Genomic DNA, 24725 nt, shown 5'->3' with positions numbered 1-24725 from the left:
TGTGTGTGTGTGTGTGTGTGTGTGTGTGTGTGTGTGTGTGTATGTGTGTATGTGCTTATTTTTTAATTCAACTGTATTCTTTCACATGGTAGTCAGCCATGTAAAACTAATTCCAAACTCTAAAGGGAAGGCAGAGTTAATGTGATGGTCAGCCAGCTCAGTACAAGGAGCCTTCCTGTCAGCCATTGATTTCGACACCCAGGAAGTTATGTACCAGCTTCCTTACAGAGCCACACTTCAGGAAATGGGTGATCTTTAATGTTGAGGGACCCTGATACACAACAGCTGCCATGCCTGCAGGTGGCGCTCTTTTTCCTGACCAGAGCTCATTCAGCCATGTTTAAACACCGTTCATATAGGTTAGGTCAGTATTGTATACAGACTTAGGGTTTTCTTTTTCTACTTAAATCTTTTACATTTGTAGGTTGATAGTGGCTGGAGAGAGATCTCAATGGTTAAGAGCACTGGCTGTACTTCTAGAAGCTGGGGTTTGACTCTTAGGCCCACATGGCAGGTCACCACCGTCTGTAACTCTAATACTAGGGGCACCACTGCCCTCTTCTGGCTTTCATGTGGTATACAGACAAACATGTAGGCAAAACATTCTGGGTCAGTGAGGTGGCTCAGCAAATACTGACAGCATGAGTTTGATCCTGGGAACACATGTGTAGCCGAAAGGAGAGAACCAGTTTAAAAAGTTGTCCTCTGACCTACACATGTGTCCCCTTTCCATCATACACATGTACATACTACAAAGGATAGACAACAATAAACCCATTACATTACACTGGCAAAAATCAAATGTTTTTGAAATTGTCTCTTCTGAAGCAAAGATAAGCCATTGTTTTATATTTTTATAACTTTTAAATTTTCGGCTTTATGGGCGAGAACTGGGACCTCCTCTTGGTCTGGCACACCCTGCTTTTTGGGTGGCCTCAGAGTCTCCTTTGCACTCACTGGAGATGGTAGGCTAAGATTATAACACTGCAGTCTGATGCCTGGAAAGTTCAGGAGCTCCCACCATACTCAGGAACTGCTGATACTGAGAGTTTATGTGGAGGAGTGCACAATGTAGGACTGTATTCTCTCACACTGCATAGCAAAGCCTGGTAGCAATGTCAATAGGTTGTTGGCTGCAGGTTCTTTCTTGGTAATAGCTTTATTAGAATGGGATGTGGTGGCGCATGCCATTGGTCCCAGCACTCAGGAAGCAGAGGCAGGGAGATCTCTGGGTTTAAGGCCTGCCTGGTCTACAGAGTGAGTTCTAAAACAGCCAGGGCTACACAGAGAACCCTGTCTTGGCAGGAGGAGGGGGTAAAATCTAGACTTTAGTTCACAAATGCTACCCTTTGAAAGCCATCACTCAGTAGGTTTCTCTGTATTTAGTTCAGTCACTGATCTGCATGAGGTCTGCCTCCTTGGATGTCCTTATTCTTGACTTTGCATATAGAAGGAAGACTCAGACATGTAAGTGACCGTGGTAGTCAGGACTCGGAGAGAGAGTGGTCACAGGATGTCATTTGGTACAGGGTGACGAGCCACAGACAGTTTTCACAGTTTCCTCGAGAACAGACTCCATGTCCACTGTGGAGAGCAGCTGACGACATCATTTCATATCTGCCCTTTTTATTTTAGCGTTCATTGTGAACTGGTGCTCACTTGGTTTTGGTTTACGTTTCTTCACAGCATGGAGCTGTGAAGCACCTTTTTATATGATTCCTCAGTTTGTCTCAGCAGCATTTTTCCTTGCTTGCTCAGAGTCTTTAGTAAAATCTCGTTGGCCAGCCATAGCTTTTTTAAGTGGGGAGGCTGTGCTGAACCTGTTTTGTCTGTTCTTAAAAGAGGATGTTTATTGGACCCTTATTGCCTTGGAATAATACCTGCCCATTGGGCAACAATGGGAATCTAGGGTATAAGAGTGGCATTCAGTGTTTTCCATCTCTTCCTACTCCCCAGGAGCTGGAGAAGTGTGATGCCAACCACTATATTATTCTGTTCCGAGATGCGGGCTGCCAGTTCAGGGCACTTTACTGCTACCAACCCGACACTGAAGAGATCTACAAACTCACTGGCACGGGGCCAAAAAGCATCACCAAGAAGATGATTGACAAACTATATAAATACAGCTCAGACCGAAAGCAGTTTAACCTGATCCCAGCCAAGACCATGTCGGTCAGCGTGGATGCACTCACGATCCATAACCACTTGTGGCAGCCCAAGCGGCCCACAGTGCCAAAGAAGACCCAGANTCGCAAGTGACCACGGCAANCAGGACTCTGAGAGGTTGTGCTGACGGGATCCCTATTTATTATTTTCATCTACTTGGTAGGAAGTTGATGAGCCATGGACAGTTTTCTACAGCAGTTCCTAGAGAACAGAGAAGATGCTCTCTCCCCTGCACACATGGATGCTGGGCATGACGTATGCAGGAGTGAGTCCTGTGCTTTCATGGGCATGGCTGGCTGCCGTGGCCCTGCTGACCACAGAGATAGATCCTCAGAATAAGGGACACCATGGAGTGAGATCCTGGCCTGTGGGCCCCTCACTTGAAGTTCTTCAGAATAAGTTAAATGTGATCTGCTCTCTGGCCTCCCTTCACCCCTGTGCACATTGCCTGATGCCCCATGTTGGCCAGCTGTAATCGTGCGTGATTATAGGGCCAAGGCTCATTCGGGTCAGGGTGTTTGAATGTCTTCATAAAAAGAGTTCGTATGGGAAATCTTTTTCATTTTAGAAATTGTATAATATTTATTGACTGTGTCTACTGCCAACCTTTATATCCAGTTCTAAGATTCTGAAAAAAAAAAAAGAAAAAAAAAACCTGTTCCTTGCTGCTCAGAAAAAGTTTACTGAAAATGTCAGTTCACTAAAAGCACTGAAATCGGCAAAGTTTGTCTTCTGCTAAAATGACGTTTACATATTTGGAGTGAGTATTTCTGCCACACAGTTGGGAGGGCTGTGGGTACTGCTAGCTGATGCTGGCCTCATTGGAAGCCGGCAGCTAAGCCGGCTTAGCCACCACTGGTTAGGTCTGGGGAATGTGCTGGTATGTTCACTGTAATAAAGGCAGATTTTGGTATAGTAGCGTACTTCTCCACCCTTGGCTGCCGGCTCCTTTGTGGTGGTGTGAAGGCCTGGCCTGGCTTAGTAGCTACCATGGTTCTTGCTTCTGGAGGAACAGCGTGCTCAGTGCAGTGTGCGCTCTCAGGTGAGGTTGGTAATTCTGCTTTTTGCCTCTTTTAAACCTTGCTGGTTATTCGCGGTTATTTCAGAATGGTGTAGCTGCTTTGGGTCTCTTCCCCGCTGGTCCCTGTGGCAGCTGCCTGCCTCAGAACAGGCGTTCCTGGGGAGCAGAGGTGCCCCAGTGATGGATCAGCTATGTGAAGACCCTGGAGCCACTTGTAGTTTTGCACATTTCTTTTTGAGAGTGTTACTTGAATCTGTCTTAACTGCAGGAGAGACTTGAAGATCATAGCGGGAACTCAGACATCTTAGTGTTAGCGCTAGCAGTGTCATGTAGACAGAGGAAAGGAGCATGGGACAGAACGCTGGAGGGGTGAGGTGAGGTCTTGTCTTCTCTTTCTTTGTGACTGTGTATCCAGTCAGGGGTGGCGCTATGCTGTATGAGCATTAAAGTCTGTGACCACCTGTCACCGGCTGCCCTGTGTGTCTTCATTTCTCACTGTGCACTTGATGTTACCATATTTATTTTAAGAGAGCACTAAAATATAATAAAGTAATGAGCTGGCTTTCTGTTAACCATGTGTGTGGTTGTCACAACTCCTTCTGCTGACAGTGTCCCACATCTCCTGGCTTCAGGGCAGCTGCGCATGACTTTTGTGTTACCTAGGAATTTATTTTTCATGAAGAGTTGGAAGACCTGGTGTAGGCCAGGAAGTTGCATTTCTGCTCGACTTTTGATATGGTGAGTTAGCATGTGGCCTGTCCTGAAGGCTGTCTCAGAACGCAGGGTCTGCATGTGACGTAGAGTGCCAGTGTCTCAAGCCCAGACCGGAGGCCATGTGGCTTGATGGCTCAGACGCACTCATGCCTTCTGTGTTCCATGGCACAGAAGTAGTTTTGATTTTTTTTTTATTAGGAAGTTTCCGGTACGGGGTTTTGCGGTGGTGATCTGGAGCCTCCAGGGTGTGGGGACACTGTCTTGACCAACTGCTGGGAAGGCTACTCAGCTTTTTGGGCAGAAAGTGTCAAGAAATTGAGTACATGATGACTCATGCGGCTCATTCCTTAGTAACGACAGACCCCCCCAAGGAGCCCAGGTCGGTTGGCATTAAAAATATTTCTCAGCCGGGCGGTGGTGGTACACGCCTTTAATCCCAGCACTTGGGAGGCAAAGACCGGCAGATATCTGAGTTAGAGTCCAGCCTGGTCCTACAAAGTGAGTTCCAGGACAGCCAGGACTACACAGAGAAACCCTGTCTCGAAAAACCAAAAGAAAAAAAAGAAAAAAAAAAAAATCTCAGAACTAGATGTGCAGGTCTACATGTGTGTGTCAATGTGGGATGTACCTGTATGTGCATATATGAGTATATGCACACAAACGTGTACATGTGGCCTGCGTACACATGTGTGTATGCATGCCAAAGATACTGTTTCTAGTGTGACCTTTTGACCTGGTATTCTAGGTGTGTTTCTGCAATACAATCTCCAATCAGACTTTTAAGGTCCAGACTACTCAGGCAATATTGAAAAGTGGCATAATACAAAATTTACTTCTAGATTGTTTGAAACTCTGGTTGTCATTTGGAAGAAGAAAGTGTTAAAAGTACATTTTTCTTGTTGAAAGTTAATCAACTTGAGTAAACCTTTATAGATTGGTGCTGGTTTACCTAGTAAAATGGCTTTGATCTTGGTGGCCTGAGCCTATTGGTGATTTCATTTTATCTGTGTCCAGTACCACATGTGTAAAGCCAGTACTAACTTCTGTTTTGTGACTATGGCCAAGTCACAAGCCCCAACTGGGAACGAGCCATGCCCAGCATCCTCTTGTTTCTCACTGATTCCTTGGCAATAAACTTGTACCTTGCTGACTCAGGGTCTTCCTGGTGTCTGAGGTGCACTCTGGAGGTGCTTTTGGTATCTGGTATCACTGGTGTTCTGAGCTTTGTGTTGCTGTGAGAAATGAAAACCATAATAAAAGCCACGACCAAATACAACTTGAGAAGAAAGGGTTTATCTGGATCACAGATTACAATCCACCACTGAGGAAAGCCATGGCAGGCACTGAAGCAGAGACAGTGGGGCATGGATGCAGCTCCCTGGCTTGCTTCCCCCCCCCCCCCCCCCCCCGCTTGCTCTGCTGCCATTTCACACAGGCTCGACCCTCCTAAACCACACAGACAATGTGATGGAGGCCGTTCCTCAGTGGGTCTCCCAGGTCTTTCTAGGTTTGTGTTGACAAAAGCTGTGTCAGCTCTCAAACCTGTGAGAGGTGTCCGGCATCTTCCGGTGTGACCATGCCACCATTGGGAGGCCTGTGCAAAGGTATGGCTGGGGATGTCAGAGCTGTGATGCAAACTTCCCTGACAATACAGGGCGTGGATGACAGGTTCCTCCCCTAGCCCCGCCATCCCTCCTATTTGCCAGGTTGTGGCCTGGGAAAGTACAGTCAGTGTCTTTACCATCCAGGGTCTACTTTCCCTAGTTCCCCAAGTGGTAAGGAGGACATAGCAACACCTGCATGGTAAGGAAGAACATGTAGTCCAGGCTGCACCCCGTGACTGGTTCAAGTCAGGGTGTAGTAGTTCTTTGTAGTTAGGGTGGATGGTACAGACCTTGCAGCAGTATGGTAGCATCTTTACTGGGAGAAGGGAGACCCTCGTCACACTTGTTCTGAAAGCTGGTGCCTGAGCAAAGATTCTGGTTGGTGTCCCTCTGCGCACCACAAGCTTTAGAGGGTAGGGTGCCTGTCCCCACTCCAACATCTGTGATATCTCAGGTTTGTCTCCTGGCTGGAAATGGCCCTGTCGTATTTTCTGGCATAAAGAGAAAGAAACTCTTTCATGCCATAGGCAGGAGAGTAGTCCCTTGTGTTTGGGAGGGAAGGGTGTTCTCTCATGTTTGATTATGTGGGCTGATGGAAGCCCTGGGTAGCCACTGCTACTAGTTGTAGACACAAAGCTGGGTGGCCTGAGAGAATGGCCCTGTATTTGCTGTTGTGTAGGGATTTAGGACCAGCCAAACTCCCAGGTCTAGAGCTGAAGACAAGGGCTTCTGTGTGTTTAAGTTGAACTGATACAGCTATTGTTTCGAAAGACAGCTTGGCTTTTGGTCTCTATGCTGGATCTGTAGTTCAAGGTAGATCTTCCTAAATGGGAGTGGGACAGCCAGGCAGTGCTAAGTGAATTCTCACCAGGCGTTTGCTGGGCTCACCTTTATCACGGCCTTATCCACTCACACCAGTCCATTTACCTACCATAGCTGCAGTTTTGAGCTTGTGACTGTTGTCGTGCTGCTATCTCATAGTGACATTTAAGCTGTTTTTGTGTTTGTTTCCTCAACTGTTTGTTTGGTTCACAAGCAGCCAGTTTACTGTTTCTTTTCCCAGGAGAGCAGACCCTGGCAGGAACAGTGCTCTGGGGAGATGTAGCCACTGCTGGTTAACAGTGGGCCCAGTCCCCACTCTGGGCCTTGTGGTTCTAGGCTTGGCATCAGATGAGGATGCCGTTTGCTAATGCCCAGATTGTTTAAAGTCCCGGTGATCTCTGTTGAGCTGTGTCCCTGTGCCTGTTAGTAATTGATGGACGGTCAATGAAAGTGGTTAAACGTCTGTCAGGTGAACGCAAGGAAACGGACAGTTACCTCGGAAGCTGGGTTCAAGCAGCTTCTGGGAGAGCAGAGGGCATGCCCTCAGCAGCAGCAGCGACTGGAGAGCAGAGGGCATGCCCTCAGCAGCAGCCGCGACTGGGCATGCTGGGGACAATGAAGTCACATTGTAAGTATGGTCATGGGCCCTGGACTCCCTCTGGGATAGCAGGCCTGCTCTGAGACCACCATGTCCCGTGTCTCTATAGAGAGAATCCCTTCCTGCAGAGCTTCCAGAGGTACTAGGGGCACATGTGTGTTGAAGACTGGAGGAGCCCTTCCAGGATAGTCTGCCCTCCACTTAAGCTCATGCACAGCTCTCTGTTCTGTCTCCCACTCCACAACTGCAGACTTATTCGTATGCTTGGCATATTTTCCCTAGAGCTACTGAAGTAGATAGAGCATCCACCTTTGGATATCTGGGAGCAAAGGAGAAGCCTCTTGATCCAGGTGGTCTTGGCACCATCTAAGCCCACCATTCCCATGGGCACCACCTTGCCACAAACACTGCAGGGAACCTTCTGCTGTGGAATGGTCTTCCTTGCCCTAGATTGCAACTACAGCCATTGAATAACCGGCCCAGTTTCCAGAAGGTAGTTGTGGGCCACTTGACGTAGCATTGGGAACCAAACTCAGCCATCTCGCCAGCCCTCTGTGTTTACTTTAAAACATGGCATTCACTGAGGGTATTAAATAGGCACAGACCAGAGCATGTAAGTACAAGTTGACTCTTTTGTCTCTGCCTTCCTCAGTGCTGCCAGGTGCTTGGCATTCTTGTTTGGAGTGTCCCTAGTGCCATGTGAGATGCCACGTGGGTAAGCCTGTGGCAGCATGTGCCAGCATTCAGTTGGCACTTATGTGGGTAGGCTTGGAGGTATGGGTTGCTGTCTTAGTTAGGGTTTTTACCGCTGTGAACAGACACCATGACCAAAACAACATTTAATTGGAGCTAGCTTACAGGTTCAGAGGTTCAGTCCATTATCATCAAGGTGGGAGCATGGCAGTATCCAGGCAGGCATGGCACAGGCAGAGCTGAGAGTTCTACGTCTTCATCCAAAGGCTGCTAGTGGAAGACTGACTTCCAGGCAACCGGGGTGAGAGTCTTAAGCCCACACCCACAGTCACACACCTACTCCAATGGTCACACCTATTCCAACAAGGCCACACCTCCAAATGGTGCCACTCCCTGGTCCAAACCATCACAGTTGCCTACTCCATGAGGCTCCCTGCCCCTGAGAGGGAAATGCAGGCAGCATGTAAACCAGGGGGCAGGCTTGAGGCCTGCTGTGCAAACTCATTCTGATGGTATAGTAGAGAGAGGGTACATCTCAGACCCAGGGAGGCTGCTGAGGAAGCAGAGACGGTGGAACCATTGCCCTCCGGCTTCCTAGTGAGAAAAGTGGAGGATGTCAGAGGAGGCCCCACAAGTCCTGCTCCTGCAGTGTGAGCCTGTGGGCCTACGTGGCCAGGTGCTGGCCAGGTGCGCAGTGCGCAGTGCGCTCATGGGGAGGGAGTCCTGGAGGGTCCGGACTTTGGATCAACATGGGTTGTCATTTGTTCAGTCATGTGTTCATCAGGGCTGAGTTTGTTTTGTTTTTGTTTTGTGCTGGCCTTGAGCTCAAAGGGACCCTGCTGCCTCTGTCTCCACCAACACCACCGCCCAGCTCTTGATGGGCGTTTCTGACCACATGAAATTGACCGTCTTTCTCTCTCTTCATTGGCTGGCTGTACTTTTTGCTTTGGACGCTGTCTATACAAGCTTTTGCCTATCTATTTTGTCATCTTTTGCAAATTGATTAGCTTTTTCCACTTTTCATACTTTGTTAAATCTTAAAATTTCGCCAGGCCGTGGTGGTGCACGCCTTTAATCCCAGCACTCGGGAGGCAGAGGCAGGCGGATTTCTGAGTTTGAGGCCAGCCTGGTCTACAGAGTAAGTTCCAGGACAGCCAGGGCTACACAGAGAAACCCTGTCTTGAAAAAAACCAAAAAACAAAAAAAAATTTTAAAAAAATCTTAAAATTTCTAGGGCTGCATTATCAAGTTTTTGTAACTAGTTTTGAAAAATTCTATGCTATAGGGTCATGAAGTCTTTTAAAGTATCCTCAAACCCTTCTTGGTTTTGGCTCATTGGTTCTCAGCCTGCCATACACCTGGGGTTGGATTTGGGCTTAGGAAAGTGTAGGCATCTTGTCTGTTTGCTTCTGGGTAGATCTCTAGTGACCAACACTGTCCCCTCCACTCTCCCTATCAGCAATGCTTGCTGCTCTGTGACTTTGTTCCTTTTCTCTGGGCCCGTGGTCTGTGGGTGGGTACGTGGGTGAGGATCCACCCAGAGAGTTAAATACAGGCAGGGGAGTTGAGACCACAGAGGTAACAAAACTCCTCAGAAGGCTGGAAGAAGACAGTGCCTGTGTCTTCTAGGTGAGCCCTGCCAGGTCCTGTTAGGCTGCACCTGCAGCTTGGCTCTCAGTGAGTGTACTGTGAATTTGTACCTATAATTTGTTTCCTATTAATAGCACTGATGCAGGCAGCATATAAACACAAATGATTTTTCAGCCATGAGCAGTCTTACTCAACTTTTATTCTTATTAATTTTAGAGGCACTTGAACTCTGTTAACATCCTATGAAAAGGAATGTTTGCTTGTCCTTCCTTTGTAGCTCTATTAAGGCTTTTGTGTCTTTCCTGCCTTCTGGCTGTGCCTGGGAGAGCGGCCGGGCATCCTCCTGGTGGCATTGTGGCGTTCCTGACTGTAGGTTTCCTGTCTTAGTGTACTAGAATTAGGTTGAGTTTTACAGGGTTCATTTTATCCCATTGAAAAGATGGTGATTCTGTTCTTACCATCACGCCTTCTGGGTGTTTAGAGAAACCTGTTTTCCTGGAATAAATGACCCAGCTCTGACCTACATATTGTCAGATTTAGTCTGCTGACAATTTGTAGTGTTTATGCCAGAAGTTGACTTGGCTTCTGGGAGCACTTGCATTCATGCCACACACACACCCCCCCACATGCCGCACCACATACACCCACATACGTCTTACAGCATGGTGTGCCCTGCACAGTCCTGGAGGCTAGAGGCCTGAGATAAGGGGTGACAGGGCTAACTCCTGTGGCCACCTTCCTCCTCTCATACAGTCTCCACCCTGTATCCTTATGTAGCTGTCCTTCTGTATCTGTGGCCTGACCACTTAGATCACCAGTGAGGCGGGGTTGGATCGCTCATGTTCTTGTCTCCATGGTCCTTGTCTTTCAAAACCTTCTAGCAAAGCCAATCATATTCTAAAATTCTGGGGCTTAGGGTCTCAACATAGGAATTTGCACACACTTGTCTATGGCAGATGTCAACTCAGCCAGACTTCTACTGGGAGACCTGACCTCACAGGAGTTTCCTCCCATTTCTGTATGGTAAAATACTAGAAACTGCCCAAAGAACACAGTGATATGTGTTCGATATGAAACACAATGCCATAACGCGAGTACTATGGGCACTAAAGCGGAGGATCATAAACTTGCAGCCAGCATGGGCTACATGGTGTGACTCTGAGGTGCACAGGGGAGGAGAGGTCCCCGTAGTCGTGGGCAGAGTAGGTGATGGATGAGATGTTGGTTCCTATGGGGGCAGGCACAGAGGTTGGTCCACACTGACTGCTGCCTGGGTTGCTGATGGGCCTGGTGTACTTTCGTTGGGGATCACGAAGCAGAGTGAACTGCTCCCGTTACCAGCTAGTCTGGTCTGATAAGATGGAGCGCTAGGATCAGGTATGTGAAGTGGACTTAGTGCCGAGGTCACAGGAATCAGAATGCTTCTCTAGGCTCAAGCAGCCTCGGAGGATGCTGTCCTCGGCTGATCTCTGGACACAAGGGAAGTAGGACTCACTGGACCTAAGTGCTGAGGGGCAGAGGCAGAGCCTGGCAGCCCCGATGCACCTCTGGCTGTCTCACCATGCTCTGCTCACCATGGTGAGAAATTTTGTGGGGTTTTTGGTTTTATGTATATGACTGTGTGCTGCCTCAGATCTCCTGGGACTTGGGTTATAGATGCTTGTGAGCTGCCAGTTTTGTGTGTGTGTGTGTGTGTGTGTGTGCGCGCTGGGAACCAAACATGGGTCCTCTGGAGAGCAGCAGTTCTTAAGTACAAGCCATCCTTAGGCAACCCTCCCCAACTCCACACCCCCTTTCTTTTTCTACTGGGCCTAATCTAGCCCTGGCTGGTCTTGGTATGCATACCAGCAGAGGCTGGCCTCTGCTTCTTGAATCCTGGGATCAAAGCTATGTGCCACCACACCCGGCTTGGTTTGTGTTCTCACTGTGCCATAGTGGGTGAGGTTTCATCTTCTTGCATGGCTTAGGAAAATTAAAGTTTTTCAGGTGAAATTTTAACAGATAATGGCAGTGCCTCCAAAGTAGGGACCCCTCTGCAGGTCATCAGTGCAGCCTGTAATATTTGCTTATGCCAATGTTCTATGCAGATCCTGTTGGTTCTAGGGCCCTGGCCAGGGCTGTCTTGGTTGCAAGGACTTCCTGAGAAGAGTGGACAGAGCAGGGACCAGAGGTGCTACTTAGAGGAGAGAGGCAGGGTGGTCTGTCCCAGCCTGATTGCCCTTTGTGGCTTCCTTGGGCTTTCATGATGGACAGTTGGTGTAGGTGCCACCCAAAGGTAGCGCTGTCCCAGCAGTCTAAGCTGGTGAGATGATGGAGGTTCTAAGAAGTTTACTTCCAAAGTCCAAGCTTGGGCCTTGCTGCTCTGAGCTCTTAACAGTGGGCCTGGGCTTCAGTTTCCCTGGTGAAGGGAGTGCCCACCCACCTGCCCTCCAGTCTTATGAGTATATCTGAGTCTGTGAAGGAGGAGTTCCTCAAGCCATGCAAAAGACAAGGTGTGCCGTTTTGCATCCTAGTTAGGGAACATGTACTTCATTCAGCAGAGTCTGGGAGTGGACAGTATAAGAGCCCTATTGTCTGCTGTCTCCTGGACCACAGCCAGCTGTTTAAACATCTGTTGATGTGCGTAAGATGTTCAGAGCTGGATGCTCCCACCTGGAGGAAGAGCAGGCCCTGGGCCGGGGAAGGAAGTACGAGTATGTGCCTGGATGCAAAGGGTGTGAACAGAGGTGAGGGCGGGGCTTGCTGTGTTCAAACTGCCCACCCCTGGTAGGCACCTGTTAGGGCTACCCAGAGTTGTCCACGCAGAGACCAGGGCTCTGAACTCTGGGCCAGGGTTGAGGCTGTCTATCTAGATAGGCAGATGTCACCCCCAGCTCAAGGCTAAACCATTATTGGGTGCCCTGTGTGAGTTGCAATTGCATTGGGAAACTACACTGCAGGGCCTGGGGTAGACATGTGCCCCCTTGTGCTCATAGGAGCTCACAGGAACTGAAGTAACAAGACACAAATCCTGTATGGTTTTAAGCTAGGTTTTCTGCATAACCCTTATGGTTGTACACCTTCATGTTCTTATGGGACTAACAATGGGAGTGGGAGGTGTCTGACTCCTTTGTGCTGGGGACCCTTTTTCTCCTACTGGGTTGTCACATCCACCCATGATGTGAAAGTTTGTCAAGTCTTATTGTATCTTGTTAGGCCATGTTCAGTAGATATCCCTGGGAGGCCTGCTTTTGCTTATTTGCTTATTTTTATTTTCTGAAGGGAAACACAGGAGGAGTTGATCCTGGGGTGGGGGGCGGGGTGGTGGTGGTGGGTACTGGGAGGAGTTGGGGAGGGAAAACTGCAGTAGGGATATAATGTGTGAGAGAATAAAAACAATATACCCCAAACTTATGATACCCAAGATATGTATCTGCTTTGTGCACAGTGAGCATTAGACACCCAGAACCCCATTCTTAAGGAACCTGCCTCTTAGAAGGGAAGACAAAATAAACTGAAATTAGTAAGGAAGTATCTAAAACTGTTAGCTTCCCCACCGCAACACTGTTCTTGTCACTCGAATGCAATTTGTCTTTGTATTCTACACTGTCTTCCTAATGAAACTAACCCAACAGGGACGACTGTGACTCAGATAGAAAGGTCCTTTTGAGGGTGTTGTGGTGTGTGACTCTGTGGGGCCTAAGATGAGGGGTCAGTATGGCTGGTTAAGAGCATGGTGGGACTGAGCATAGCCTGGGGGTTCAGGCAAATGCAGACCAGTCACATCCTCTCAGAAATCTGCCTTGAAATCCCCCAAAGAGAGGCCTTGGAGCATGGGGACATGTGGTGGAGTGAGAGGGACTTGGGGGATGGGTCATGTCTCATAGTCTTCTTTCTGTCCATTGTAGGTCTGTTTTATCATTGGCCACCTAAAGCTACCCTCAGTTGGCGTGGCAGACATGTAGCTGGATTGGTGTTAACTTCTGTGTGCAAGTGTTTTAGCCCTTGCCTTGGTCTCCGTCTCTGCCCTGCCTGCTTTTCTGCACTGAGTACTTAAGCTTAGATATTCCTGTCTCTGTCTGTCACTGCCCATCTGTAAATACATGTTACTAAGATAGCCTAGAACCTGCAGCAAACACATGCTTCCCAGGCTCCCAGCTCCCACAGCAGAACGGCTCCCAGGCCCAGCTGCCCCTCACAACACAACACGGCTGCCAGTGTTTCACTTAGCACAGGGTACAGCACCCAAGACACTATTTTGAGTTACGATTCCAAGTAGTTAGGAATGAAAAAAAAAAAAAAGGCTTCTTGCTAATTTTGTATACCTTGAACATTCTGTTGCTGTGTGTAAATTCTGCCTCTTCATGGGTTGGGACAGACCCTGTCCATTGGGAACGAGTGTCTCATGAGAGCCCTTAAGACCAGTAGAGTATGAGGACTGGGAGAATCGGTGGTGTCCAAAGACAGTGGGAGACAGGGATACTGCAAAAGACAGTCTTCCAGGCCTAGAGATGAAGGCAATGGAAGCTATGGAGAATTCCAGGTGTGCAGGTGGCTTTTATTGATCTGGTGACTGGTATCTCAGCACACAAATCCTCCTGGCCCAAATGCCAGCCCCAGGGCTGGGCATCTTTAAAAGCTAGCAAAGGCTGGGCTGGAAGTATCTGTCTTTAACTGTGGGAGGAGTGCCCTCCCCACACACTGTTAGAGACTGAAATGTGTTTCCATGCTGCAGATAAACACGAGAGTAAACATCCTGACAGGGCCCGGAGCAGGTGGCTTTCCCCAAGGTGCCTCAGAAGCGGCAGCTCCTCCAGCATGGACTTGAAGGCTATTTAGTCCCATCTAGATGAAGACCAGCTTTCCTGTTTCTCTGGGCTCAGCAGCCTGGCAGGTGGCTGAGCAGGGACATAGAATGTGAGTATAGACTCAGACCCCTCCTGCTCCAGAGTGATGGCCACTGACAGACCCTAGCCTAGATAAGTCCTGGCCAGCCAAGCCCTGTGTGAGCCACCTGCTTCTCTACCCAAGCCCCCAAACTTCTTCCCTGAGTCCTTACAGCCAGCTCTGTCCCATTACACCTCACCAGGACTCATGCATACTTTGTGAGCAAGAAGGTTCCAACAGGCCCGGAGTGGCAGTAGGAAGGCTGGATATGCAGGCAGGTTATGGGAAGGGGAGACATAGGTGCAAGGACTCTCGAGAAAGCTACAGCAACTGCCTTGACCCTTATCGCCTGCTCTCCTGAGGCTCCATCTGCTCTGGCTGAGGAAGTGTAGGCCCTTTGGTCCCATCCCTTCACCCCAACCTTTCAGGACACTTAAGGGGGAAGTTCACATAGTCATCAGGGGCACCTTCCTCCCAAGTGTGGGGTAAGGGTTGATCTCCAAGGGTTTGGGACCTTAAGTGAGTTGTGCCTATCTCTGGGACATGCTGGACCATAGGGGGAAACCAATGGAAAGCTTGCCAAGGGGTCCTCTGGGGATCACGTCCCCATACACCTTGGGGCAGCTGCCTAGGCCCTGCAGCCACAGAGGATTTCATTACTGTTTTGGGAAGGCCCTGCTGGCCATCCCAGAGGTTGGGAGTTAGTCTGTGAAGTCTGGGGTGAGGGATACATAAGGCAATTCTAACCCTAAAACAGGTGAGCCTCAGCTGTCTCCCCCCCCCCCACCATTCCAGAGCTATGGTGGGCTGCCTTGTTCCATGCATGCCTGCAGGATGTATCCATTTTAATAGAAGGTTCCAGTTCTGATCATACAAACCATAAACAAGAATGAAGTCAGCTGCCTGAAGCAATCCCTGGAGACCTGAGGCATGACCAGGGCCCAGAGCTAATTGTGCTTCTCAGATCAGGAGTTTAGAGACAAGAGTTTTGAGTGTGAAATGGTCTGTGGAGACACATCATCTGCCAGTTTGATGTCCCCAAAGGCCATGGCTAGGGAAGCTCAAGTGTGAGAGCCAGAAAGAACATTTGACTTCCATCCACAGCTCAGGACTTCAGGGGGAGCCACTGTGGTCCCCCTCCCCCATGCAGGGGCTGCAGAGCTCAGACTCAGAATGGGGCTCTCCCGACCAGGTTTCTAAGCCCCTCTGTTTTTCTCTTCTTAAAGGGCATGGCACCTTTACTGGTTGGCCCCTTGCCTGGTTCTGGGGAGAGGCACCCCATAGGCCCTGGTGTAGTCCCAGAACCATGCAGAAACTGATCGGAACAGCATGTTGAATGGCTAGAGAACACAGCTGGCTTCCATGCAGGAGGACTCCCCGGTCCCCTCGGGAACTCTCCGGTTCCAGGTCGTTACTTCTCCCATGCACCCCAGCACCCCTTCAGAAACTGCTGCGTGAAGCCATGCAAGACGGAGGGATCCAGGATAGTGTCCAGTCCCTGTCCTGTCTGCTTGCCTCACACTTTAGCCAGACCCCAGTCACGAGTTGTGGTACAGCTATGTAAAGAGATGCAAATCATTCAGATTTGTAAAAAAAGGTTAAAAAAAATGCTTCATGCCACTTTGGTCTCACGACTGGCCCCACTGAGAGGATTTCCTTCCTGGGGGCAAGTCTTGGAGCCACTGTATAAAGTCATAATGCAGCCTGCTTGGGCCAGGCCAGCCTATGACAACGTCTCCTCTCTTGTGCGTTGTCCTGTTCGCCCCAGCATGGGGCTCAGAGCTGGGTCTCATCCCTGGTCTCAGGATTACAGGATGAGAGCTTGTTGCTGCAGCTGCTTTTCCGACTCTGGGAGCTGCTGGCCACATGGGCCAGGGGGTCGGAACGGATGAGGTACCTGCAGAAGACACCAAGGCTGGTCCTGGAATGGCAAGCCAGGTAGGCAGCCACACCAGGTCCGTGCCAGGTGATTCCTGCCCCCCTCCCCAATGCCTGATGCTGGGACGGCCAGCACTTGGTACTCACACAATATCGTTGGGCTCCAGTCTTGTGTCTGGCGGGGGGTTGATGAGTACATAGGAAAGGGTGTTCTGGTGATGATCGTTCATCTCATCTGAAAAGGACATAGCCTAAGTGTCACCACAGCCCCACCCAGTACAGCTCTGCGGGGCCCCAAGGAGCCAGGGGAGCTAGTTGTCCCTCCTTTCTGGCCCCAGATGGATTCTGACACCTGTCCACAGCTCCTGCCTGCACTTGGCAGGGCTCAGCCATAGGAAGAGCAGAGCACTGGCTCCCACTTGCCTGTGCAGGTTGCTCAGCTGCGAGCCAACCTTAGATGACTTCTCACCAGTGTGTGGGGCCAGGACAGAGTTACCGAGCACACCTGTACATGCCTGCTTCTTACAGATCTGTATGGGCAGGTGCATATGCTCAGATGCACACATCCCTGCACAACACCTGAGTACACCTGTGCATATCCATGCATGCCTTCACCTGAACATATAACTGTGCACACTTAAGCACACCTGCAAGGACCTGTGCATACCCTATATACATGCATCTGTACATATACATTTGTGTACCCATAAACACTACTGGTCACCTGCACATGACATACCCACATGCACACACACCCCCCATACACACTCCATCTACCTCACACCTACATATGTACATAAGCTGCAACCTCAGTTGAAGTGCTCTACAGGAGCCCCATTCCTGGGGACTGGGAAGGCCACCTCTACTCCCTATACTTCGGACTCATTGATCAGAGAACAGGGTCATTCCCTCCTGCTTGTGGCTCTGCTGCCACAAGCTCCTAGCCCCAGGGTGACCAGGGACTGACCCATGGGAATGTGGTCAGTCTGGAGAAGCAGCCTGTTATCTCATTGGTGCCTGTGCTTGGCCAGCAGGTCACCATGGCCTCATACAGTCCTGGCAATGGCCCTTAGCTTACTGACCTCAATATACCTGCTTCATATTTAGAAGTATTACTGGACTCAATGAACATACAAAATGAAGGTGAACTGAGACAGGGCATCTTCTACCTGACTCCTTCCATTTCTCTCTATCCTTTGGTCATGCTGGACATAGCCCTAAGAAAGAGACTGACCCTTCTGTGAAACTAAAGAATCTGCCAGGTAGCCAACTGAGCCAGGGAGGGGCATGCCTCAGCTCTCAGAACTGTAGCTCCAGGATGAAGGAATATGGCACAAAATGCTTCTGAGAAATGGGGGTGGGGCACCTCAAACAGTCTGTACCTGGGGTAGTTGAAATGGGAGTCAACACCTCCATCTACTTCTGCAGGGTAGGAAGGCCTGGTGGCCTGCCCTCCATATAGGAAGGCTGTTCTGTCGGATGAGCATCAGTTTTTGCTCCTCCCCCCCTCAAATCCTACAGTCAAGATACCCATGGTATGACTCATGCTGGGAGCCAAATGGGAGAGGTGTGATTCTGGGACCAAGGCCCTCATGCAGTGGCGTGGGTAATGCAGGGACAGCAGGGTTTGTGCAGAAGCAAGAGTATTCAGGTGTGAGCACAACATTCCAGACCACAGCACTGATTCATTTCTGTCGTGACCACCATAAAGTCATCCTAAAGGTGGGGCTAGAAGCCTGGCTGTGAGAAGCTGTTGTTGGATCTTCCCCTGTCAGGGCTAGGCCCTGGGTCGTGATTCTCCTCCAACCGGGGTCAGATCTTGGAATGTCTGAGACTAGCAAAGCCCAGGATGGGACTAGGCCTGGCTCAGTGTTGAGTTGAGGGGGTCATGCCAAATTCCAGCTGTAGTGCAAGGAGGGGCTGTGGTCAGTCTTGTGGCACTGACTCCCAACTGCTGGGATGGGGAAGGCAAGCTAACTGCCCTGAGATGGCCTCAGCAGCCCCCATGCTTGGGAAAGGTGGACAGCAGGTGTAGGGGTAGGTGGGGACAAGACCTGGCTTGAATGCACTTCTAGAATGGAAACTCCCAACAGATCATGCCTCTGCAACAGCTGTGTCCCCTCTCCTCCTTCCCCTTCCCCCAGCCCAGTATTCCCGAGATTCAGGCCCTGGCCCTCTACATCCATTTCCCATGTAGCTAGAGGGTAATAACTGGATTCTCAGCTTGCTCATCCCAGAGCCAGAGTAACTCCAGCGGCTATGCTCCTGGCCCCAACTCCTCCCTGGTATTGCCCTTTTCTGAGCACAGTGTGACATTCTGGCCAGACATCCTGATGCCAGCCCATGATGCCCGTAGGGTACTGTGAGTTCCTGTTGCTGAGTCCTCGCACATTTTCTCCAGTGAGCACATAGGTGACACTCACTGTACACCCAAGAGCATCTTGGGACCCTGTAGGAGCTGCCCAAGCCCTTGCCTGCCCACCTTTGCCTAGCAGCCACACAGGAAGCAGATGTAACTGGGTGCAGGATACACTTGGTTCATGGAAGTCACCAGCCCTAGATCAGAACCCCAAGTGCCCAGCAGAGGGCCCAGCTTCCATGAATGCTGTTATGGGTGGCAGGATGAGAAAAACCACAAGCCCAGAGATGCCAACAGTTCACTTCTGTGGCTGCCCACAGCCATCCTTGCAAATAAGGGCCCAGCTTAACTGAGCTCAGATACCCCTAAAGCTCCTTGACAACCCATTTTGAGGGGAGACACTGAAAGGCAGTGGCTTAGCCTCTGCTCTGGGCTTCAGGGAGGGATAGCTCCGTAGAGGAGGTGAAACACACAGATGAGAAGTAAGTAGATCTCTGTCTCAAGCAGAAAGACTTCTCTTGAAGCCCCCACGTCTACCTGGATTGAGTAATCCAAGTCTGTCTATGCTTTGGCACAGAATGCCAACGCTAAGTTCCATCCTCATGCCTGCCTACTGAGACACACAGGGAATTTGGGAATCTCTTGGGACTAGCCAGAGAGACCAGCTGTTGTTGGGATGGCCTGCTGCCTATTCAGTACAAAGCTAGGTGGCATGGCACATCCTAACAGAACTGGGTCAAGTATTTTGAGACCAGGGTGGGTTCCATCATCTGGGCTCCCTCGGCCCTCATCTAGGAGGCCCAAACCAAGGAGGGAGGCAGAAGGTCTGAGAACCCACTGTGGACACACAAAGCCCTCTCTTCTGGTCACTGCCTGGCCCAGCCAAGGTGGCAAAGGGTTGACACATCCCCTGTGTGGTGGTCGGTATTCACTAGAGCAGAATTACCTTGCAAATATCCCAGGTTTACCCGATTCATCACATCACTGGCTGTTAAATTTGCTACGTCCTCTATGGAACACATAGGAGAGGCACAGACAGAAACAGAGAGAGAGAGACAGGTCAGCAAGCATTGGCAGGGTGGGCACGCTGGCACAGAATGGGTGGGGGACAGTGGCCAGCTGCACGCAGACACCGTCCACGCTGGGAGAATGGTGGCCAGCACTAGTGGCGTCAGAAGCAAGTCAGTTGCCAAAGAGGATCTGGGCTTTATCTGGCAAGCTTTGGTGGGGGCTGGGTTGCTGAGGCTAAAGGGCACACAGGGCAGGTCGTCATAGGGCTCCACTTTGCATCTGCTTGTACTTGCAAAGGCTCATGAATGCCGGAATCCCTTTAGCCTTGGTGATTAGTTTCCTAGAACAGCAGGTTACCCAGGCAGGAGTACTGAGGAGGCCACTAGATCTAGGGCATTATCGGGACATTCTCTACACTGTACGCATGGCTGGGGATGGCTCTGGTGGCCTCAAAACTTTGGTCTCAGTCTTCCCCAGCCAGGCCTTTCTCCAAGTCTACCACTGTCTTGTGAACATCCCCAGAATGCCCAATATGTACTGCCTATGCCCTATGATGCCCAGTCCCAGTGACGCCCGGGCAGCTCCTTCTACTTAGAGGAGTCTCTAGGGTGACCATGGATGTAGGTTGGGCCTTGGCAACGGTGAGTACTGAGATGCTGAAAGAGTGAGGCAAGGCATAGGTCAGAATAGAGATCCCGGGCCCCTCTGACCTCATCAAGAGGTAACCTCTCTAGAGGAAGTCCTGATCAAAGTCACACTGGTGTTACCCCCAAAATGGCACAGACAGAAAGGAGTTACAAAAATCTGTTTGCACAGATGTTCTCCTAAGGCTGACTCTGGAGCAACAGAGCTATGGTGACTGCCTTGGGAGGGACGTGGGATGGACTGAGAAATGTGCAGGCTGTTCTTGTCTCTGATGACCAGGGCAGGGATGTGCTGTGGCCCTGCCAACTCCTTGCCTCTCATGTCTCTCATGGGATGGGAAGACTGAACTTGTATCCCATTTGAAGGTGATGAGCTTTGGGGGAGCTGGCTTGGCTCACTACTCTTTCCCTTACATTATGGGGGGGGGGGTACTGAGGCTCCAGAGTGGTAGAAATGAATCAGTTTGTGGGTCACTCTGAGCCTTCTCCATATGGCGTGGTTGCAGACAGCCCTCTTCCCTTTGCTGAGCAAGCCCAGGGAGGCCATGGTAGACCTGGGCCATCCCAGCTGTAGGGGTCAGGCAGATATGAGATGCCCATCAGCTGATCTGCTATGGTCCTACCGGCCCTGCCTTGTTACCGGCCCTGACTTGTTGCCAGCCCTTACCATAGCCAGTGGTGGGCAGTCCCAGGTGCTTCATTCGGTTCTTGACCAGCTCGGAGAGCTCCTGGCGCTCTGAGCGCCGGTACAGGCTGAGCCGCTGCTGGGTGATCCAGTCTGTGGCCACAGGTGCCTTCCCTGCTTGCTTGGTGCTCTTGCGACTCAGCTTGCGGGCCCACTGCAGGCTCTTGCGACGTAGTAGTGGATGCTCCACTGGGTCAGCACTGCCCCCGTGACGGCCATGGGTGCTGCCACTGCCAGATGCAGCTCGTGTGCCCCAGGGTCCCTTGGCCTCCCGAGTATCCTCGCAGTCCTCCATGTTCACCGAGATCTGAGACTGGGCAGGCAGGAGGGCTATGGCTGGGCCCCCCTGTGGCATGAGGTGTGCCAGGAGAGGAGATGGGCCCTGGACCCACAGTGTGAACTCCAGCCTTCTCCAGGTCAGAAGAACTGTGGGGCTCTATTTTCCTATCTGTACCCCAGTCTGCCTGGCCTCCTGGTCCAGGACGGAGCCAGCCTGTCCCCATTTCCCTGGGGCTGAAGGTGGGAAATGGAGACAGGCTGGCTCCATTCTGAACCAGGACTTAGCCTCTCTGGGCCATCACGTCTAGGGCCGGCCTGGTCCCTCTAGCCCAGCATATCTTGACCTTATCCTAGGGGCCCTTGTCTATACCACAGTTTACCCATACACAGATGGGGCAGGTGTCACTGCCAAACACATCCCTGGAAGTCAGCAAATGGAGAGCAAACAGGCTGTGCCTGCCTAAGTGGGTGTGAGAGGCACTGGGGAGGATAATGAGGGCGTGGGGGGCCAGGTCAGACCATATAGGCACCTGCCACCTGTTAATAAACATGGAGCTGGGCTGAGGCAAGGGGTACAGACGATGGGCTGAAATCTTGGATCTGCTTCTGCCTTAGTTCCACACTGTGTGGGAGGATAGTAACTGCTAAATGCCCCCAACCCTGAACTGCCCAGTGACCAACACATTTTCATTTCCTGCCTGCTGCCCAGGGGCCTGCTCAAGGTATGGAAGAGCCCCATGAAGCAAGAGCTCTACAGGGGCCCGGGGTACTCACCTGGGCTCTGACATCATGGGGCTGTAAAGGAAGCCAAGAGCTGTTGGGACCTGTGGGTGTGTCTGCCTCTTCCCCAGTGCACCTTGGCCTCTCCAAGTCCATATAGAACATGCAGGGGGCAGGAGGGTGGGAGGCGTGCTGCCCACATCAGGTAGACCTCCCTTAACATCCTGCCCAGTCCCCCTGGAGCTCTGGGGTGCTTGCCAAGGTCACCATTCTTCCCAGAGTGGCAGCTGTCCTTACCGGAGGTACATGCTTTAGCCGCTGAACCCACCTGGAAGGAGCCCATGGCAAACGCCCAGCTCCTCAGCACTGGGCTGTAAGGAAGCTCTACAGTACTAGGAATGTACCTCCGAGGAGAAGACATGGCACTCGGTCCTGTAGATGCCGATGGGGATCTCGGCGCTGGAGGAGCAGAGTTTCTGGAAGAGGCGGCCATAAGTACGGATCCACAGGTCGTCCTCAGTTACCTTCATCTGCAATGAGTGGGAATCTCTGAGCTGAGAGGAGTTACAACAGCACCCAGAGCCCCAGAGCTACAGTGAGCCACAGAGGGTGGCTATGCCGTATGGCACCACACACCTGCCCCACACCCCCACCCCCCTCACTTACAGCACAGAGGTAGCCGGAGCCTGGTGTAGTATCAAGGCCCAACAGCAGCCTGGTGATGGTGATCATGTAGTCCTTCACGAAGGACTGTGGGGCAGCAGGGCCATGTGAGGCAGATACTCCAGCCTCCACACTCAGAACCTGCCTGCCATCCCAGCACATGAGGTCCAAAAAGGACCAGGATCCCAACCCCCAGAGTGGTACTAGGGTATCCCTGAGGGCAATGAGACCTGCTGCTCCAGCAGGAGGAAGTCAGGGGGACCTGGGGAGGCCTGTTCACAGCAGCAGGACCAGATGTCAGCCATAGATTGGCTGTGGACTCTGGTCTAGGGATTATGGGACCCTGCCCACCTTTCTCCACATTCCAGCTGACCTGGTAGAGCAGTGTATCCAACATGCTGATACTAAATACTCGACCAGCAGCAAATGGCAGGCGGAACATGAAGGCCAGGTTGGAGCCATTCTCCCGTTCTTGCTGCAAGGAAGGGGTCCTCAGATGGCACAAAGGATTGTGGGTGGCCATCAGAGTGTTCATAGGATGTGAGCATGTGTATGTACGTGTCTGTGTGGTATGTCTATGATGCATTTTGTATGCAAAAGTGGTGTATGATCATGTGTGCATGGTATCTATACATATGCATGTGTTATATGTGCATGGTATGTATACATATGCATGTGTTGTATGTGCATAGTATGTATACATGGATGTGCATTTGTGCATACACTAACAAACTTCTGGCCAGCAGGCGTGAATATCCAGCTGCATTCCCTTATACTCTCAGGGACAGAGCCTAGGGAGAGTTTGGGGCTCTGAGAAGAGAGTGGAACCCAGGGCCTCACACACACTGTCCCAGACAGCTCCTCGGTCTTCCTCAGTCAGCCATGCTGGTCCCTGGTAGCTCTCCACAAGCACACTGGCCCAGGCTGAACTTGGGACTCACACAGAACAGCAAGCATTGGCAGCCATGACTTCCTCATCCTAATACATGGCTTCCCAGTACCTGGCCATCCCTTGTGTACATAGCAGGAAGGGCCAAGCCACCATGCACAGAGCAACACAGACAGTGACCTCTCTCCGTACTCCTGAAGTTCCCCATGTTCCCCATGAGTTCCTGGGTCCTTAGTGTGTCTATAATACCTCGCTGAGTCCCTATGCCCTTGGGTTCCACATCTGACCCAGTGGATGCCTTCCATGGGTCCTGATACCTCCCATAGAACTCCAGTGTCAGAAGTGCAGCAGCCCTGCCACTGCTGCCCCACCTGCTGTGTGATCCACGCAGGTCTCTCCACTCTCTGATCCCTAATGTAGAGCACAGAGGCAGAGTCTGGTACCCGGTGGGCTATAGGTATCTGTTAGCAGTTTCTGGCGAATTACCACTGACCTGCAGGTGCTCAGGGAGGTAGCACCACAGAGAGCACTAGCAACTGAGCCTGTCTCCTCAGCTACTGCAGGAGAGTAGCCAGTAGCCAATGCTCCCACAGCCCTGTCTCTTCCTCTTTGTCCTGTTCTCTCTGGGCTCTTCAGTGAAGGACGGCCTGCCAGGAGGAGCCTGCTTACCTTTTCAAGTTTGGAAAGAGCCAGAGAGTAGCTGTCCTTGGCACGGAACTGCATGAACCGCATGTTGGAAGGGTGTGTGAGCTCCGTGGTGATGCTGAGACTGGGGAAAAGCCTGAGGGAGGATGATCGTGGGAGCTGTCACCCACTCAGGGCTGAGGGCCTCAGTGGGTCCCCGGGCTGTGGAGTCTGTGGTGGCTCTTATGGCTCTGGGGTCTATGGTGGATCCTGTGGTCATAACTGGGTGGCCTCTTGTGAGTCCCATTGTTACAGCTATGGGGTTGGTCTCTGGTAGATCTTGGGGTCAAGCCTGTGGAGTCTGTGGTGGGTCCCATAGTCATAGAAGTGTAGCCTCTTGTGGGTCCTGTGGTGAGAGGTCTTTGAACTCTAATGGGCCCCATGGTCCTAGCTGTAGGGTCTCTTGTAGGGAACACAGTCAGGGATGTGGACTCTGGTGGGTTCTATGGTCCTCACCATGAGGCCTAGCTCCCATGGGTCAGGTGCTCACCGGAACATGGTTTGCACATTGACGATGGTCTTGGCATCTGCCATGTAGTCCTCTTCGGCACTCATAGTGCTCTCCTTGTCCACCACCACCAGGTTGTCAGCATAGATGATGCCACACTGCAGTAAGCTGTCTAGGCTGCACAGGGCAAGCAATATGACCATAGGATCAGCCCCAATCCCCCCAGCACCTCTTCCCCTGGATTGGGATCAACTGCTCATTTGAGGCAGTCTGGGGGAGGGGGGCAGAGAGCAACGGCAGGCACCCTGGCCATGCAGGCACCCTGGCCATGCAGACACCCTGGCCATGCAGGCACCCTGGCCATGCAGGCACCCTGGCCATGCAGGCACCC

General features: G+C 51.2%; 2 protein-coding genes across 13 annotated transcripts in view; one reads left to right on the top strand and one right to left on the bottom strand.

The window, feature by feature from the left end:
* Camsap1 (calmodulin regulated spectrin associated protein 1) overlaps positions 1 to 5177 on the top strand; it is a 59317-nt gene extending 54140 nt beyond the window's left edge. For 2 of the 4 annotated variants that reach the window (XM_021183950.1, XM_029473025.1), the window contains one exon: positions 1957 to 5177. In XM_021183950.1, the coding sequence (XP_021039609.1) occupies positions 1957 to 2259 (303 nt within the window). In that variant the 3' untranslated portion in view covers positions 2260 to 5177. The remainder of the gene's footprint in view (positions 1 to 1956) is intronic. The other 2 variants (XM_029473024.1, XM_021183958.2) reach the window with 1 other exon arrangement.
* Positions 5178 to 13157: 7980 nt separating this feature from the next.
* The window catches only part of Kcnt1 (potassium sodium-activated channel subfamily T member 1), a 55426-nt gene continuing 43858 nt past the window's right edge, over positions 13158 to 24725 (bottom strand). For 3 of the 9 annotated variants that reach the window (XM_029474315.1, XM_029474311.1, XM_029474316.1), the window contains 10 exons: positions 24377 to 24511; positions 23872 to 23983; positions 22687 to 22788; positions 22317 to 22400; positions 22055 to 22180; positions 21705 to 21725; positions 20634 to 20964; positions 19258 to 19320; positions 16100 to 16187; positions 13158 to 15971 (listed from right to left, as the gene is read on the bottom strand). In XM_029474315.1, the coding sequence (XP_029330175.1) occupies positions 15851 to 15971; positions 16100 to 16187; positions 19258 to 19320; positions 20634 to 20964; positions 21705 to 21725; positions 22055 to 22180; positions 22317 to 22400; positions 22687 to 22788; positions 23872 to 23983; positions 24377 to 24511 (1183 nt within the window). In that variant the 3' untranslated portion in view covers positions 13158 to 15850. The remainder of the gene's footprint in view (positions 15972 to 16099; positions 16188 to 19257; positions 19321 to 20633; positions 20965 to 21704; positions 21726 to 22054; positions 22181 to 22316; positions 22401 to 22686; positions 22789 to 23871; positions 23984 to 24376; positions 24512 to 24725) is intronic. The other 6 variants (XM_021184594.2, XM_021184586.1, XM_021184589.1 and 3 more) reach the window with 4 other exon arrangements.

The sequence above is a fragment of the Mus caroli genome, chromosome 2 (genome assembly GCF_900094665.2).
Source record: "Mus caroli chromosome 2, CAROLI_EIJ_v1.1, whole genome shotgun sequence".
Classification (NCBI taxonomy): Eukaryota; Metazoa; Chordata; class Mammalia; order Rodentia; family Muridae; genus Mus; species Mus caroli.
This window is presented reverse-complemented; position numbering and strand designations above follow the sequence as displayed.